Here is a 16,723-nt window from a genome sequence, read left to right as displayed (position 1 = left end):
CATTGCCAACTCCCAAAACATTTTTTAAGAGTGGGGGACGAGAACTTAAACAAATATTACACCCATTCTCCTCCAGATTTGATTCTAGCCCTTCATTGAGGTTTTAACTGATCTAATCTGGAGTGTACACTTGTCACTCTCACATACACATACAAAGCATTTAAACTGAAAACTAGCCGTTGGGACTAAACCCTTATTTTCTTCTCTTCTTCTTCGATGCAGCAACAATTCATCCATTGGAGCTCCACTTGCTGCCGTCGATCCTTGGAACCAGAAGCAGTTTAGGGTCCAATACGAGCTGCTGCTTCATTTGTTAGCCATCACTCCATCAGCGCCTCTTCTCCCCCTGCTAAATCTTCCCACCATCATAAATCTACCGTATGGCAGCCTACAGATCGTCAGACCTGCGTTTTTGTCCTGCCCTGTCTAATAATGGAAGCTCAACTTTTGACCCTATTGTCTTAAATTTCTAGCTCCGCCATTGACTCTAAGATCCGATTTGGTTTCGCTGACGAGAGAGAGGAAGAGAGATAAATAGAAAGAAAGGATGCTTGGACTATAATTGGATCATATATCCCCAACAAAAGAAACCTTGCCGATGGTGAGAAAATGCAGCTGACAAGCATGGTGGGGAGGAGATTGGGGGTTGGTGGTTGCGAAACAATGTTGGTTGGGAAGGGTTGCTGTTGGGTTTTTGGTTTTTTTGTTTAACTTCAAATTTTTTTTTTTAATTAAACTTAATTGAAAGTTTAACAGTGTTAGATATGAAGTTAAATAGAGGGACAAGTGTTAAAAAATTAGAAAATGGACACAAAAGAGACACAAAATATAAGACATCAGACTCGTGGCCTGCCTCATGTGCCAATTATAGATTGGCTTTCTAGTCTAAAATGATAGCTCTTCACTTCCATACAAGTGGTCCTAATTCTCCACCATTAATTATTTTGATTATTAAAATATTTGTTAAATAAGAACCAAAATAATAAAATTATCCTTAATTTAATAAACAATAGTTAAAATAATTTGACAAAATTTGAGGGTATTTTGTCATTTTATCTTATTTAATGAAAGTTTTTTCACAAAAGAACAAAAATGATGGATGGTGGTCAAAATCAGGGATCACTCTTATCGATTTCAAATCTCGGAGACCAAAGGGAAAAGTTATGTCAATTTTCACGATCATTTTGCCTAAAAAGCCTCTATAATCTACCTTAAATTTTATGTTTTTGTAACTCAATTGTTTTTTTTTTTTTTATAGTGTAAAGCTTTAAATGATTGTATTTATTAGCAAAATTGTTGAAACCAAATTTCTATTGTTTGAAATGCTAGTGGAAGAAGGGATCCGTCATTAAACTAATCCAAAATAAAATTGGCGTTAATGTCAATTTGACTCCTAATCACAAAAACTTCTTTGACAAAAAAAATACAAAGGTTTCAAATTGAGTCAGTAAATAATACTTTGTTTGTAATGATTTTTTATGTCAAATATGCATAGTGGCGTCTCCATTTAGAATTTGACATTCTCTTTAAAGATGCTTTAATAAGATTTTTTGGGTAACTTTAACAAGAAATTGTAGAAAAATCAAGGTCCAACAAACTAGCTAAATCCCTAACTATCTTAACTTTGTGAACAATAACTAGCTAGATTTAACTAGGAGGAGAGAGAAAGTTAAAAACTATAAAATTGCATTGTTTATAAACTTCAAGAGAAGAAAAAGGGCTTGGATTGTTATTTTTATGAAAAAATAATATTAAAGTATTTTAACTTAACATAAATAGCTAGTGTGTCACATCCCGGTCCGGACGGATCACTTCCCGGGCCCGACTCCACTACCGTAGCACGATATTGTCCGCTTTGGGCTTAGCATTCCCTCACGGTTTTGTTTTTGAGAACTCACGAGCAACTTCCCAGTGGATCACCCATCATGGGATTGCTCTAGCCCCCTTTCTCGCTTAACTTCGGAATTCCTACGGAACCCGAAGCCAGTGAACTTCCAAAAGGCCTCGTGCTAGGTAGAGATGAGAATATATATATATATATATATAAGGCTCACTCCCCTGGGCGATGTGGGATGTCACAATCCACCCCTCTTAGGGGTCCGACGTCCTCGTTGGTACACCACGGCCAGGGCTAGGCTCTGATACCAAATGTCACTTCCCGGGCCCGACTCCACTACCGTAGCACGATATTGTCTGCTTTGGGCTTAGCATTCCCTCACGGTTTTGTTTTTGGGAACTCACGAGCAACTTCCCAGTGGGTCACCCATCATGGAATTGCTCTAGCCCCCTTTCTCGCTTAACTTCAGAGTTTCAACGGAACTCGAAGCCAGTGAGCTCCCAAAAGGCCTCGTGCTAGGTAGAGATGAGAATATATATATAAGGCTCACTCCCCTGGACGATGTGGGATGTCACATAATGTTGTTGGAATTGATGAACAACTAAATTAATATTTGAATCATTTGGCTAGCTACAATAAAATAAAAGGAAACCTAATGAAAATGACTTGAAAACTTTAAGTTGTAACGATAAGGACAAAATAAACGCTAAAATGAATAATACCAGTATTGACTTTTTAGTGTAAAAATGTGGTTTTTCGTTAAAGTGAACAATACCAAGAGCTTTTCGTTAAAGTTCCCTAAAATAAACTTGGCCAATATTGTTGGAGATGCTTTAATACAAATTCTAGAAATAGGATTGGGTTGTTTGGAAGTTTCAAAGTTTTTTAAAAATTTAAGGATTTGGAGGAATTTTATTGTATTTTTTTATGTTAAATCCACGTAATTATATTTGAACATTCGATTTTAAATGATTTTAAAAAGTCGAGGATTCGTAAGTAGTCAATTGGCTTGATGGTTGGGTTTTTCTCTTTATAGTAATATCACTTATGACGGAAATTGTTAATTAGAAATATTCTAAAAACCGCATGGCACTAGTAGAACGGCATAAGAGCCTAGCGCCAAATAAAGAATAAAATAAAGGGGCTTTTGGATTTAGGTCCAAAAACATAGGTTGTTTTTGGGACTGAGTCCAGTTATCCAATTACATATTTTGATATCAATTTTGTCCCTTCAGATAAAAATATTTAAATTCTTTAATTTTTTATCATTTATTCAGTTTTTAAATTTTGAATATTTAAATACTCAAACTAAAATATTATCTAGTAACTACCTACTATTTATGAAGAAAACAAAACTAATATAATTTAGTAACTACCTACCTATTGTATAGGAAGAAAAATGCTTTATACCTACAAAGTATATATAATCTACCTGCAAAACAAAAATAAACTACATATTGTATTGGAAGAAAAATGCTGGGAACCTATAGAAATATAAATATGATATAATATACCTCCATTAAATGAACGAATTTGGAGGGAAGAACACAAAAATATCACCCATGAAAAGAAGAGACAAAAAAGAGGAGGATTGATAGAGGGAATTGTTTGGAAGAAGGAAAAAAGGAGGGATGAAACGGATTGGGGGTTGAGGTGATTATATGGCTATAACTAATCCTACAATTAAGGGATTAGTTAAACGACAAATAATCCTATAATTAAGAAATTTTGTGTATTTACAACAATTCGTAAGCCTAAGGGGTAAATATGGTACAAACCACAAATAAACATACGTAGAATCTCAATTATTGGACCTATTTCAATGAAGTGGACTAATTCTACTAATGACTCACAAAATTGGATCTATATTAAGTTATCCCTAAAATAAAATAGAGTAAAATTGATCTTCGGATTTTAAAATTTTGCTTATTTTTTCCAATAATTCAATCACTTGTATTGTGATAATTGATGTACCAGTTCGTGTCTTCAGAGAAAGAAATCTCTCTCCTGAGTGCTGACTAGAAAATTCTTTTCTTTTGTTCCTCCCAAGTCCCAAATGAATGCTTGAAGCAAAGTAATGGCCCAAGGCGTGAAAAGTGCATCGATTTTGCCTCCCTAACCAAATCAAACGGACAGTTGAGTCCCAGTACTATTATACTGCCCGCGCACCCGGTAATGCCAAACGCCAGATCTCACAAAATGTACGGAAAAGCCGCCTTCGCCCTCATCATCGCCTTCCTCCTCCTCCTCACCTACTCAATCTTCATCGGCACCGTCGACATCCGATCCTACTTCCTCCCGCTCCTCCCCTCATCGCCGCCGCCGGTTGTCCAGTCCCTCTGCGCCACCACCTCCCCGCCTCTCAAGGTCTACATGTACGATCTCCCGCGCCGCTTCAACGTCGCAATTATGAACCGCCGGGGCACCGACCAGACTCCTGTCACCGCCCGGACTTGGCCTCCGTGGCCAAAGAACTCCGGGCTCAAGAGGCAGCACAGTATTGAGTACTGGATGATGGGCTCGCTTTTGTTCGACGGTAATGGCGGTGACGGGAGAGAGGCGGTTAGGGTTTCTGATCCGGAATTGGCCGATGCGTTCTTTGTGCCGTTTTTCTCTTCGTTGAGCTTCAATACTCATGGGCACAACATGACAGACCCGGCTACTCGGATTGATCACCAATTGCAGGTAAACATTGGGTTTTGACTGTTGATTTTTAAATTTGATAGTTGGGTGTTGAATTGGGTCGTTGAAAACATCGAATTCCGGTGGCTTGATTGAGTTTGTTTACCCTATTTGTATTGGACATGAAAGTTTCATTTCTAAGTTGTAGTTTTGTAGGCAATTGAACAGAGTCTTCTGCTGAAATTGAGATTAAAGTGGTTAGCTGAGCTTAGATGCGATGTAAAAACTGGGATTTTCTTGTGTAGCTGACATATCGAATTCGAGACCCGGGCCTTGTTTGATTTCTTTATTTATACAAGAAATTGTAGAGCAATTTTTAGTAAGTTAGAATGTGTCTCCACTTGTTATCTTTACTTGGTCTTTGTCAACAGGCTTCTCAAAGTTTAAGTCCTCTCTCTAGCGCTACCGATTTTTCAAATCACTGTCAAATAGATCCTTGTGGTGTTTCCAATTGACCTTTTTCTGTGTGCAATTCCATAGTCTTGTTATGACTAAACTTTCTTTTTTTTTCTGATTTCAGATAGATTTATTGAAAATCTTGGGAGAATCAAAGTACTGGCAAAGATCTGGAGGGCGAGACCATGTTATCCCTTTGACACATCCCAATGCTTTCAGATTTCTTCGGCCACAGGTCAATGCGTCAATTCAGATCGTTGTAGATTTTGGCAGGTATCCTCATGTAATGTCAAATCTGAGCAAAGATGTGGTCACCCCATACGTACATGTTGTGGATTCCTTTACAGATGATGACCGTCCAGATCCATTTGAGTCCCGTACTACGCTTCTATTCTTCCAGGGAAGGACATACAGGAAAGATGTACGTTAGCTTCAAAGTTGCTTGAAATAACAGTATCCTATCTTGAAACCTTGTACTTCGATCTACAATTGATTATCTACGGTCTTGTTATATGCAGGAAGGCATTGTTCGTGTTAAACTGGCAAAAGTCTTAGCTGGTTATGATGATGTTCACTATGAGCGAAGTGTTGCAACAGGAGAGAACATAAAATCGGTATGCATTGAGTATGGAGTTTTATAATGGGTCATAGGTGATATTGTTTCGTGCATATTCTTTATCCTGGAAAACATGGTTTTAAACACTAGTCACTGGAAATGATTCTTTGTCGTCCTTGGCATCATTTACATTTCTTTATGATCTTTAGCCTTCTTATTAAAACTATTTCTGTGCATACCGTAGTCCCCCTACTTCTTGTTTCTATCTGAACATCTAATACAATGATCGCAAGAATAAATTCCTTACTTTTAAGTTTATTCAAGAAGGTTTTTAATATATGTCCTCACATAAAGAAGACGGGAAGGTTGAGGGTGCATGGAAGGTTGGAAACTTACATTTATGTGATCTGCTTTTTCCTTCGGATGGATAACTTTCCCTTGGCATAGGAGGATTTTTTTGGTAGCCATCAGAAGTTTGAGGAATGATTCATTTATTAATATATAAATATAACTTCTAATGTTTCTCGTTCGTTTGTCTTTCTGTTATCTCAGTCTACGCAACGGATGCGTTTATCAAAATTCTGTCTGCATCCTGCTGGAGACACTCCTTCATCTTGTCGCCTATTTGATGCTATTGTGAGCCACTGTGTTCCTGTCATCGTGAGTGATGAAATTGAGCTCCCGTTTGAGGATGAAATTGACTACACCAAATTCTCACTATTCTTCTCATTCAAAGAGGCTTTGAAACCTGATTACATGGTTAATCAGCTCCGTAATGTTTCAAAGGAGAGATGGATTGAAATGTGGAGGACACTTAAGAATATCTCCCACCATTTTGAATTCAATTACCCCCCAGAGAAAGAGGATGCAGTCAATATGCTATGGAGACAGGTGAAGCACAAGCTCTCTGCTGTCAAACTCTCTGTACATAGAATCCAAAGGTTGAAAATACCAGACTGGTGGCGGAGGAGAAAGTGATTTCAGGAGCTTGCGTTTGTTGTATATTCAAGATCCTTTTTTCCAGCATAGTAACAACCCTTAACGGGGTAAAGAAATATAGGCACCACAACACCCACAGATTCTGCGGGTGATGTTTGAGAGATTCAATAGCGTTCTTCATAGCTTGCGGCTTGTCTATTCATTGACCCTGCCAATTCTCTGTGTCATTTGAGAGGTTCAGTACCGTTCTTCAAGTCACATATTGGGAGGTACTTTCTCTTGATGATCAGTTGCATCGGGTCACTAATTTTTTAACAATTGCTAGTTGTCGGACTTCCGAGCACTGTAAATTTATTTGAGTTCTAATGTTGTAATAACACGACTGTCCGCATTGCTGCTGATTTTGGCTATCGTGGTATATTTTCTAGCTTGTCCAATGCAGAAAAATGGTGTGTAGTATCCTTGGGTAGTCGTCCAGTTGATTTTCGACGAGATGGCTAAACAAATTAGCGGCCCTTCCCAAGAAATGTGGTTTCCAATTAGGCTATTCAGATCGATGTCTATGTAATATTTGCTTAGTGAAAGTAGATTGCTGAAGGCAGCATCTAAATTGGTATCAGACCGAGAGTTTTCTAACTTTGAATTTCATATGATTCGAAACACCACTCGGGCGATAAATCAGTATGAATCTTACATATCTTATAGAGAATGATTGCATATTTATGAACGAACATGTCAAACTGGAAACAAAGTGATATGGTGCCAACTGAAATCCCCAGGTTGTTTAGTAGGCTTAGAATCCTGGCTGCTTGAATTGCATACAGTGCTTACCTTTGAAACACCGAGCAACTCTCGAAGAGCGTACAATGTGTACATCAGAAAATATTCGAACGAAAAAGAATCACAAATCGGTGTGTTCAACGTGAATTCGAACCCTATGCCACGATGTGTTCAGTATTCCTCTCAGGTTCCAGATGGCGTCCACATTTTCGGGTTGGACGTTTGCAGCTATATCGATCTGTTCAACAAGATTCATGTGTAAGATAACATGAGCAGAGAAGTAGTTGAATTATAAGCAACGGTTACTTACTGCTTTAGCGACGATTTCAGTGCTGCGAGAGACACTCGCCTCAGCCTTAAAAAGCACCCATCCCCACTTGTCACTACTCGTATCATCTGCAACATATGGAGCTCCACTCTTTTGGTATCGGGTTGCTTCCACCCACGTCTTGCCACCATCGAACGATACATCTACTCGCTCAATCCCCCGCCCACCTCCAGACACGGCATATCCATGAACTACTACCTGCACAGAAACACGCGCTTGTGTGCATAATTACATCAATGTAAGTAAATTGTGCAGGGCAGTGTGACAAAATATAATGACTAATTGTATACAGATAACCTACTTTTCCAGGCTTTACAGCGTTTTCTTCCTCCAAAGAACAAATTACAGACTGCAGAAACCATCAAACACAATATCCATTATTTCATCAAGAATCATATCAGTAAAGTTAGATACTGAAGCTGCATTAAGCAGTAACGACGTGCAAAGAGTCGTAGCAGGAGGCTAGGAGCAGACTATCGGTATCTAGAAGTACCTGAACAGGAAAATCCATCTGAGGCCGCCGGGTTGACCAATCGATATTTTCCCAGTTCACAGTAGGAGGAAACATTTTGTAGTCCCTTTGCATAAAGAATCCCTGTTCAACCACAAAACACAATTATTATATCCATCTCAGGAGTCACAAGCATTAAGAGCAGGCCACGCAATTGGAACTGGGAAAACCAACCTGGCATTCGTTTTCGATTATGTTGATGGAACTCAGCCATTTGACAGAACGCGCACCTATAACACCCGGAACAACTACACGCAGCGGATATCCGTGATCCCGGTTTAGAGGCTTTAAGATAGCAACATGGTCGGAGAGTATAAGAACAATTCAAGAAATTTGATCCAAAAGAAAAAGAGTTTCACACAAGCTATTCCTTTACCTCTCCATTCATTTCATATGCTAGTAAAACTTCAGCATCCGAGTTTGTTGCTTGAATCAACGGTATTGACGCCTTGTAGGGTCCTCCTTTTTCCTCCTTAAGAAATCATTGTACCATATAAAACATTCCCGAGTAAAGCGATTAACATGTCGCACAAAAATTGAAGCTCACCTTGCACATGTCAACGCTTACAAACTCAACGTGCTTTCCTCCCAACGGGGAAACTGATGCTAACTTAGCGATTCCCACAAGTTGGAGAACATCAGCGAGTTTAGCCCCACCCCAAACGGCTGAAAGAAGACATAAGACAAACAAACACGATGAAGTTTAAACACTCGCATTTTAACAGTGAAAGAAATTAATGACAGATAGTAGCAAATTTACCGTTTCCAATGGCAGAAACGTCCCAGCCAACGCCTTTCACTGTTTTCACTTTGCTCATTGCAGTCCTTCTGTTACCTGCACACTGCTTAGCTTGAAACAAACCAAATCGAATTACTATCGAGCTGCTGTAACTAAATTATACAATGTTCAGCATCACAGTTAACAAACTTACTTGTAGAGTGGCTGTCACAACGTGCTTCGGCAGATTCCTGTTTTCGCAAAACCGAAATGTTACTGTTTAAGCAGATTAACTAATGATTAGGTCTCCCTCCGATATACTAAGTACTTACACAATGTCAGCCATTGATATCTCCAAGGGTTTCTCCACCAAACCGCATATAGACAATCGATACCTGCTCCGCCAAATATATTGTAGCCGTCAATGAACGGGTTCTTCACAAACAAGCCCGCAAAAACTCCATTGCCGTAGTCAATAACACCCAAAACACCGTTTTGAAGAACAATAGAAACTTTGAACCCAATTGTTGTTGCAACAAACATGAACAGTTGACGTCTTTCTCTTTAGTTCGATTCTCGAAGTATTTCTCACTAAGTCGTCACGAGGACTACACTAATTAAGTAATATAAAAGGGCATAACATTGCTTTGGAGGAGACAATTGAAGATTCATGAAATTGAACAAAAGAGTAAAGAAAAAATTGGTTTGAAGTCTTTTCTCCTCCTAATCTATTCTAAAATACGAAGAGTGAGAATCAAACTCGAGCTTTGAGAAGAGCACATTGCTACAGTCAACTTAGCAAACTTATGTTTTTTGAAATTATTAGGCTTTTTTGCCAAAATGATCCATGAGATTTGCGTAACTCATCATTTTGTTCCCTAAGATTTGAAATCAATAGAAGTGATCTTTGAGATTGTCCACCATTAATCATTTTGAACCTTCGGTGAAAAATTATGTTAAATAAGGATCAAAATGACAAAATTACCTTCAATATAATCAACAATAGCCAAACTGATTTAACAAAAATTGATGGTATTTTTGTCATTTTATTCTTATTTTATGGAGATTTTTCATTGAAGAACCAAAATGATTGATTGTGAATAAACTCAGGGACCAATTCTATCGATTTCAAATCTTAGGGACCAAAGTGAGAAGTTAAACAAATATCAGAGATTATTTTGACTAAAAAGCCAAATTATTATAAATAAATTATTCTAAAAATGGTAAGATGTTTTTAACCTTTCAATGTCATCCACGACAGGGATAGGGCCATGGTTTCGTTTGTAGAACAAATCCACCGGTGTCACGTACGACTCTATTAACGCCGCACGTGGTGGTTCTGCATTAAAAGGTTCCTGCACGACGCAAAACAGATACATAGACAAGAAAATGGATAAATAAAATAATGACATTAATATTCATGTGATGACCCGACCTGGGAATTAACAAGGAGACTTGGATGACGAGGTGGCTCCGCAGAATAATCAGAAGGGGCTCTTAGACCTGACATTTTACTTACAAATGCAACGAACAGGAAACACAGAGAAAAGCAGGGGGTTTTGTTTCGTTAAAGTTAACCAAATGCTGAAAATAAAAGAGACCACAAGTTTGAAGTTTCTATTTATATGTGGTGGTGGTGGCGGCGGCGCTTGTGAGGTTCTTATACTTTAGATATTTAATTGTTAGATTGTAATAACACATTCTTAATTTTACGATTTTATCAATTTTTAAAGTGTGAATTGACAAAAATGCCCTTAGAGGCGAGATTGATCTTCGTTGGCCGTCGTATCATAACACGTATGAACCATTCTCAGCATATTATCATAGTACTCGTCACTACGAACGCGTGGGCGCAAGCATAATTGAAATTAGAGTTACGACGAAGATTTTACGAAACTACTAATCCAAAAGATATTTTTGTAAAATTACTATTTTAATTATTTTATTATTTTGAGGCCCACTCATCTTTGTTTTTCGCCTCTCCAGGTTTTAGTGGCCAAGCTTTCGTGTCGACGAGGATTATTGGCAAATGTTGGTATAGGAGAGTACCTTCGATGGTATAATTCTTATCCTACTTTTACTGTACTGTACTTATGCTCTGACATTACGTGTGAATTGGGTTCAATCCCGCTCACATGCGCACTCTTGCATTTAGTCACTTATAGGTTTAAATTTACTCACGTTTTCCACATCACTACATTTTATGACTTCATCACCTTCTTGGTGTTGGCCAACACAGCTCGATTCGGAGTCTAGTTGGATATTCCGGGTCGAGGTATGCCATAAATTGTGGTCAAAGATACGATGACTAGAATTTAACGGTTAAAAATTCAAGATAATAGATACATGGAGCACAAAAGAAATTTTGCATATTCAGTGCTGATTTGGTTCGATCGGTTTTTTAACGTTCAGATTATTTTTTGCCCATAGCATGTTGGCTCGGGCCTTTATTAATGGGGAGCAGAAAGCAACATGTATGGTACGCTAAACTACATGATGATGTCTCGTGTGGTCGTGTGGTGTCAATTTGACTTTTAGAGTATGTTGTATTTTCATGTTCGGACAAAGATGATGACTTGTGGTGAAGATGCACCTGGATGTTATTTGGGATAATCTTAGTGTTTTTTTTTTTTTGGGGGGGGGGGGGGGCGGGAGGGTGGGTGGTGGTGAGGGGATGGTGGGGTTGGTTGTTGTGTGTGGTTTGGTGTACCACTAACACTAAATTCCGCAACCCAACTATAATATTCATGCGAGTAATCTCCATTGATAGGCTAACGGCACAATCAGATCAGTACCCATTAAGTTATTCCTCCATTAAAGTACCCAACTTCCTCAATAAGTTTTCAAGTTGCAATGGTCCCTATCAACAAAGTAAAGTAGACATGGAGAACGGTTTCGAAGAAAAGTTGGATGGATTAATGGCTAATGATGATGGATGGTAACTGCAAATAAAATAGTATAGGTGACAAGGCACTGTTATGTGATATTATTAAGACACTCGTAATACCATTATCTTAATAGAATTTTATATATTGACTTGAATTTTTTAATGACCATTTAATAAATGTTGATATCTCAATTTTATTCTGTGATGGGAGTACCTATTAACAACCCAATGAGTTAATTTGCCACCTTTAATCGTTGATGAAGGAGATAAGAGTAAGGGTGATTAGATTGTGGTTGCAGCCTAGTGTTGGGGTGATGGAGGAGTGGGGGTGGGTACGGTCTTGATGAGGTGGTGATAATGGTGGTAAAGCTAGTGGTCATGGTGGGGGTGGCGGCCATAAGATAGTCGTAGAAGGTTATGGTAGTTGTAAAGATGGTGGTGACGATGGGTAAGGTATATAAGATGGTGGTAGTAGAGATGGCAGTCGTGGTAGTAGAGATGGCAGTCATGGTAGTGATGACATTGGCGAGTGATCGTAAGAGGTTATGGTACGATGGTGGTGGTATTGATAAGGTGATGGTGGGGGTGATAGGGTCATGGTGATGGTCATGGCTAGATGATAGTAGTTGTGGTGGTGTAGTGGCGGTGAGGTGACATTGTTGGCAGTAGAGGTAACATAGATGCTCATGGTGGTGGTGGTAGCCAGAGATAATCATTGTATTAATTATGATGAGTGGTGGAATATATTAGAAGTGGGAAAAGTAAAATTCAGCAAAACCTTATGGGTGGTGATTGGATTCACAATTACAAAATATTTATTATAAAGCACTCAAAGTTTATAAAATCCTTTAAAATCAACGAATTTTTTAATACACATATATCTATGTGAGACTCACAAAAATCTTAATTGAATACCACAAAATTATATTGTATACGCTTGAATTTGAGAGTCAAACAGAACTCTATGAAGTCCATCAAATTTTATATACAATAAGAGCTCCAAAATTCATGATAAAAATCTTACAAACTTCGTTAAGATCTACGTAAAATTCAAATCAAATCCACATGAACTTATTAAAGGCAACTAAACTCCCTCAAAATCTTTATGTTCATAACTCTGTGAAAATCCATTGAACGTTATATACAATGCACCCCTTAATAATTATCTTTTATTTACTAATATTATATCATAAACGTTAAACCAAAACACTGTTCAACAATAAACTTGTTACATATAAATCATTCTCCACTGAACCATAAATGTAAAACAGCCCAACCAGCCACACGGCCCACACCTATCAAATAAAAAGTGAAGCCCAGTCCAAAAGTCTGGCACGACCTTTCCTTTTAGGCCATGTTATTGCCGCGTACCCCTTTACTCCCAAATTCCCAATATAAAACACACAATGCACCCAACTGCTTATTTCACAGAAAATTAGAAATTGAAGAAAATAAACATTTGCTCTTTTGTTGTTCACTCAGCCATGGCAGACGACAGACCGGAGAAGATAATCCTCAAAACCCCAGCACTTCTCAAGGTACACTCTCGTTTTCTTTTCCCTAATGTGACCCGTCACTTCTACGGATCATATGTGCTTTTTATAAAAGAGAGATTTATATTAAACTAGACCGTCATAATAACGTTCTTCCAAACTTATCAGGCATTTTAATTTTCTTACACGGTATCCCATGATTAGTTTGTAACACCACCGTCTTGACCTCCTGTTTCATATGAGTGATTTTCTATCCCTAGTTATTGCCTAGTTCTTTCTCGTTTTCCAGATTTCTTTCTTTTAGATTCGGATTGGAGTTTTCAACATTTTCGTTCTAATTTTTTTTAATAAAAATTTCTCGTACCGTGGAAATAAGAAATAAAAAAAATCAACATTTATAATCTTTAGTCTTTTCAGCTAAAAGTGAGATACTTTTTTATTATTAAATTTTTCAATGAGGGAATCAGATTCTTTTTTTTTTTTTTTTAATTATGAGATGGCCATATATCATGATGAACAAGTATATCATGCATGATGTACAAGTGTCCCTGTTTATACGTTCAGTTACAACTCAGAAGCTGCGTGATGCACAAATGTCTATCTTCTGCATTAAACTATTTCCTTTGTCATTTTTTTTTTTTTAAGAAAACAGTTTGGAATGACGAGTTTGCAATCAATTCGAAAATATATCGTTGTATCAAAAATTCTTGAAATTCAGGCTTACGTGTCCGCATTTTGTTGTTGTTGAAATATTTACAAACTAAAGGAACAGAATGTGCTAATTATATTTTGCGTTAATTAATGGTCTTATCCTCAAACAACGCAGTCAATTAACGGCCTTAATTTCTGATATTACAGTACATCTTCGAAACAAGCTGCTTTCCAAGAGAACACGAGCAACTGAAGCAACTAAGGGAGGCCACCATCGAGAAATATGCGGTCTGGTAGGGTTTGATATTTGTAGTTCTCTTTTTCCATCGTACTGGGCTTAAATCCCCGCCAAGGTTTTAAGGAGGCCACATTTTGCACCCAATCCTATTGTACGCTTCTTCATAAATGAATATAATTACTTGAGCCTGAAGGATTACATTTCGAACACGCAGGAGTCTTATGAATGTGCCTGTAGATGAAGGTCTGCTTCTATCGATGCTTCTGAAGGTGATGAATGCCAAGAAGACGTTGGAGCTCGGTGTCTTCACTGGTTATTCTCTTCTCACTACTGCTCTTGCACTGCCTGCTGATGGCAAAGTATGTAATACTCGTTTATTAATATTATTCATGTTTTTTTTTTTTAATTTTCTTTGAAATAGTTAGATTAATTTCATCCTTTTACGTGTAGTAGCTAGCTAGATTAATATTTCAAATTTCAGATAACAGCAATCGATGTAGATAAAGAAGCCTATGACGTTGGACTGCCATTTATTCAGAAGGCTGGGGTGGAACATAAGATTAACTTCTGCCAGTCAGATGCCTTCACAGTCCTAAATGATCTCATTACCAAAGTAAGTTAATGTTTGTGATTTATGTTGGGAGAAAGTAGATTAGGCCATTATAATTTATAACGCCGGGTGGCCTGTCTGCATTCGAAATTGTACTTGTGTGTGGTTGGAAGGAACCCATATACAGTGGAGCTCTTTCCTTTGGTAAAGTGCATGACCGTTAAGCTGGTCGAGCTGGCCCACCTAAGTTTGTCTCTAGATTTTAAGCAATTTTAAAAGGAGAAGGTGTGCGCGAGGCGTTTGATGGATAATCTGCCTAGGCGAAAGCCTTAAAGTTTAAGGCGAAAGTCTTAAAGCTTGAGGCGAAGCCTCAAGAGACCTAATTTTTTAATACATATTTCATACATATAAAAATATAATAGTCACAGACAAGTTTAACTCACATAACCAAGTTTAATCAAGCAATCAAATTAATCAATTTCAAACATCTACTTAAGTAAGTGCCTATTTATATGAGAGTTTTGGATAATATTTGGATGGGATAGGTAGTCTTAAAAAAAAAAAAGAAATAAGGAAAAAAATATAACGAATTTAAAAAAAAAAGAATAATCTCTACTAATTAATGAAACCCTCTTTGTCAACCAAAAAAATGTTGAAAAGACAAATCAGTCTTCTATCACACCAAAAAAAAATGATGGGCAATGATGTGATTTCACAAGTTCAAATTTTACTATTTTTTATTGAAGCCTCACATATAGTGATGTTAAAATACCTTCAATATTAAAAATAAATAAAAAAACCAAAAACAAAAACCTTCCACTCCCCCACGTTCTCTCTCTCCCTCTCTCCTTCTTATTTTCTAAAAAAATGTGTTCATACACACAAAGTGTGTAGGCAATATTAGTATAACATTAAGAAAATAATAATCCAAATAAAAAGATGTTTTCTTTTATACAGCCATCATGAGAATATTCAGGAAAATAATAAAAACAAAAACAAAACAATGCTTATGTAATATATATCTAGTATATGAGAAAATAAATATTAGAAATAAAAAGTGAAGAGAAAAGAGATAGTGAGGTAATAAATGTCTTTATAGTGGGATTACTTTTAAAAATGTGAAGATAATGGGATAATAAATGTGACAAAGTGGGGTCAGTTTAAGCATTAAAAAAAGAAACAAAAAAATTAAAAACACCAAGTTAGCCTAAAAACCTAGCTGTCTTCTTCATCTCCTTCGCTGGTGTTCATGGCCTGCAACTCAAAACAACTCTACAACGCTAAAAAATTTCCAAATTTTTGAAACTTAAAAAAGAAAAAGGGATGCCCAATCGACACCTCAGACTCCTAGGCGCGCCCCAAGAAGCCTAGGCGTGTATTTCGCCAACTCCCTTAAAACAGAGGCAAAAATGGTGCAGGCCCTGACTCAAGGCCGCCTAGGCGCGCTCCGAGCCGAGTCTTTTAAAACACTGATTTCAAGTAACAAATTGGTAAATATGAATAGCATTTGTCTTTAAAACAAAGAGAAAGCTACATTGTTATGAAGAATGTTATCTGCACTCTCAAATTAGCATGTTAAACCTCTTCTATGAGTGTTTAATAATATAATGTTGATTCTGAGTAAATAATGATGAATTTGGGATGTAATATATCATCACGATACTTAGCTTAAGTAATAAGTAGTAGTAGTTAGTATATTATTTGATTTGGAGAATTAAACGTGCAATCAATTAAGCAGGGGGAGGAAGAAGGGAGCTTTGATTTTGCATTTGTGGATGCCGACAAGGACTCCTACATGGGATATCACAAGCTGCTGATGAAGCTTGTGAAGGTTGGAGGAATCATAGCTTATGATAACACATTGTGGTTTGGGACAGTGGCGGAGCCTGAGGAGAATGTGCAAGAATTTGCAAGGAAAGGCAGAAAACATTTGCTGGAACTCAACAGCTTTCTCGCCGCGGATGACCGTCTTGAGCTAGCCGTTGTTTCCATCGGAGATGGACTCACCCTCTGCAGGCGTCTCTGTTAGCTTGCTGAGCAAGAAACAACTCTCATTTTGAAGTTTTCTAATAAATAATTAAGACAGTTTTATCTGTGGTAATTAAAATGGTTATGAACATCATCTTGGTTGCCTTCTTAATGAACTTCATTTAATCT

At 37.5% G+C, this 16,723-nt stretch overlaps 3 protein-coding genes across 6 annotated transcripts; 2 read left to right on the top strand and 1 right to left on the bottom strand.

Annotated features, from left to right (window-relative positions):
• Positions 1 to 3,834: 3,834 nt before the first annotated feature.
• LOC103929949 (probable arabinosyltransferase ARAD1) lies at positions 3,835 to 6,811 on the top strand. Of its 2 annotated transcripts, XR_007254753.1 has the most exons (5): positions 3,835 to 4,522; positions 5,040 to 5,336; positions 5,434 to 5,529; positions 6,024 to 6,645; positions 6,680 to 6,811. XR_007254753.1 is itself a non-coding variant. In XM_048574748.1 (4 exons), exons 1-4 carry the CDS (start codon positions 4,013 to 4,015, stop codon positions 6,447 to 6,449), a joined length of 1,329 nt encoding a protein of 442 aa, XP_048430705.1. In that variant the 5' UTR covers positions 3,835 to 4,012; the 3' UTR covers positions 6,450 to 6,811. The 2 variants fall into 2 exon arrangements, 1 of the variants encoding a protein (XP_048430705.1); XM_048574748.1 differs by having other exon boundaries at positions 6,024 to 6,811.
• A 277-nt stretch (positions 6,812 to 7,088) lies between these two features.
• Positions 7,089 to 10,354, bottom strand: LOC103961471 (sulfite oxidase-like). Of its 3 annotated transcripts, none has more exons than XM_048574749.1 (12): positions 10,183 to 10,354; positions 9,987 to 10,102; positions 9,080 to 9,142; positions 8,962 to 8,998; positions 8,790 to 8,874; positions 8,577 to 8,695; positions 8,406 to 8,501; positions 8,204 to 8,314; positions 8,012 to 8,113; positions 7,820 to 7,867; positions 7,501 to 7,716; positions 7,089 to 7,428 (listed from the first exon to the last, which is right to left on the bottom strand). In XM_048574749.1, the coding sequence occupies exons 1-12, from the start codon at positions 10,255 to 10,257 to the stop codon at positions 7,312 to 7,314; spliced, it is 1,185 nt and encodes a 394-aa protein (XP_048430706.1). In that variant the 5' UTR covers positions 10,258 to 10,354; the 3' UTR covers positions 7,089 to 7,311. The 3 variants fall into 3 exon arrangements, with proteins under 3 accessions (XP_048430706.1, XP_009372295.2, XP_048430707.1); XM_009374020.3 differs by having other exon boundaries at positions 8,790 to 8,871; positions 10,183 to 10,350; XM_048574750.1 differs by having other exon boundaries at positions 8,790 to 8,879; positions 9,987 to 10,319.
• A 2,679-nt stretch (positions 10,355 to 13,033) lies between these two features.
• Positions 13,034 to 16,723, top strand: LOC103929948 (flavonoid 3',5'-methyltransferase-like). The gene is made up of 5 exons (XM_009339214.2): positions 13,034 to 13,172; positions 13,986 to 14,071; positions 14,231 to 14,375; positions 14,498 to 14,629; positions 16,305 to 16,723. Exons 1-5 carry the CDS (start codon positions 13,119 to 13,121, stop codon positions 16,593 to 16,595), a joined length of 708 nt encoding a protein of 235 aa, XP_009337489.2. The 5' UTR covers positions 13,034 to 13,118; the 3' UTR covers positions 16,596 to 16,723.

Source organism: the organism of the source record quoted next, unplaced genomic scaffold (assembly GCF_019419815.1).
Source record: "Pyrus x bretschneideri cultivar Hongxiangsu unplaced genomic scaffold, Pyrus_bretschneideri_v1 Contig74, whole genome shotgun sequence".
Lineage (NCBI taxonomy): Eukaryota > Viridiplantae > Streptophyta > Magnoliopsida > Rosales > Rosaceae > Pyrus > Pyrus x bretschneideri.
This window is presented reverse-complemented; position numbering and strand designations above follow the sequence as displayed.

Bases quoted from the DNA above. Each gene is read 5' to 3' on its own strand.
- LOC103929948 (XM_009339214.2), top strand. From the start codon at position 13,119: ATGGCAGACGACAGACCGGAGAAGATAATCCTCAAAACCCCAGCACTT. The intron at 13,173-13,985 runs GTACACTCTCGT...CTGATATTACAG, and splicing joins AAACCCCAGCACTTCTCAAG to TACATCTTCGAAACAAGCTG. The intron at 14,072-14,230 runs GTAGGGTTTGAT...TCGAACACGCAG, and splicing joins ATCGAGAAATATGCGGTCTG to GAGTCTTATGAATGTGCCTG.
- LOC103929949 (XM_048574748.1), top strand. From the start codon at position 4,013: ATGCCAAACGCCAGATCTCACAAAATGTACGGAAAAGCCGCCTTCGCC. The intron at 4,523-5,039 runs GTAAACATTGGG...TTCTGATTTCAG, and splicing joins GGATTGATCACCAATTGCAG to ATAGATTTATTGAAAATCTT. The intron at 5,530-6,023 runs GTATGCATTGAG...CTGTTATCTCAG, and splicing joins CAGGAGAGAACATAAAATCG to TCTACGCAACGGATGCGTTT.
- LOC103961471 (XM_048574749.1), bottom strand. From the start codon at position 10,257: ATGTCAGGTCTAAGAGCCCCTTCTGATTATTCTGCGGAGCCACCTCGT. The intron at 10,103-10,182 runs GTCGGGTCATCA...TGCGTCGTGCAG, and splicing joins GTCTCCTTGTTAATTCCCAG to GAACCTTTTAATGCAGAACC. The intron at 7,429-7,500 runs GTAAGTAACCGT...CTTGTTGAACAG, and splicing joins CTGAAATCGTCGCTAAAGCA to ATCGATATAGCTGCAAACGT.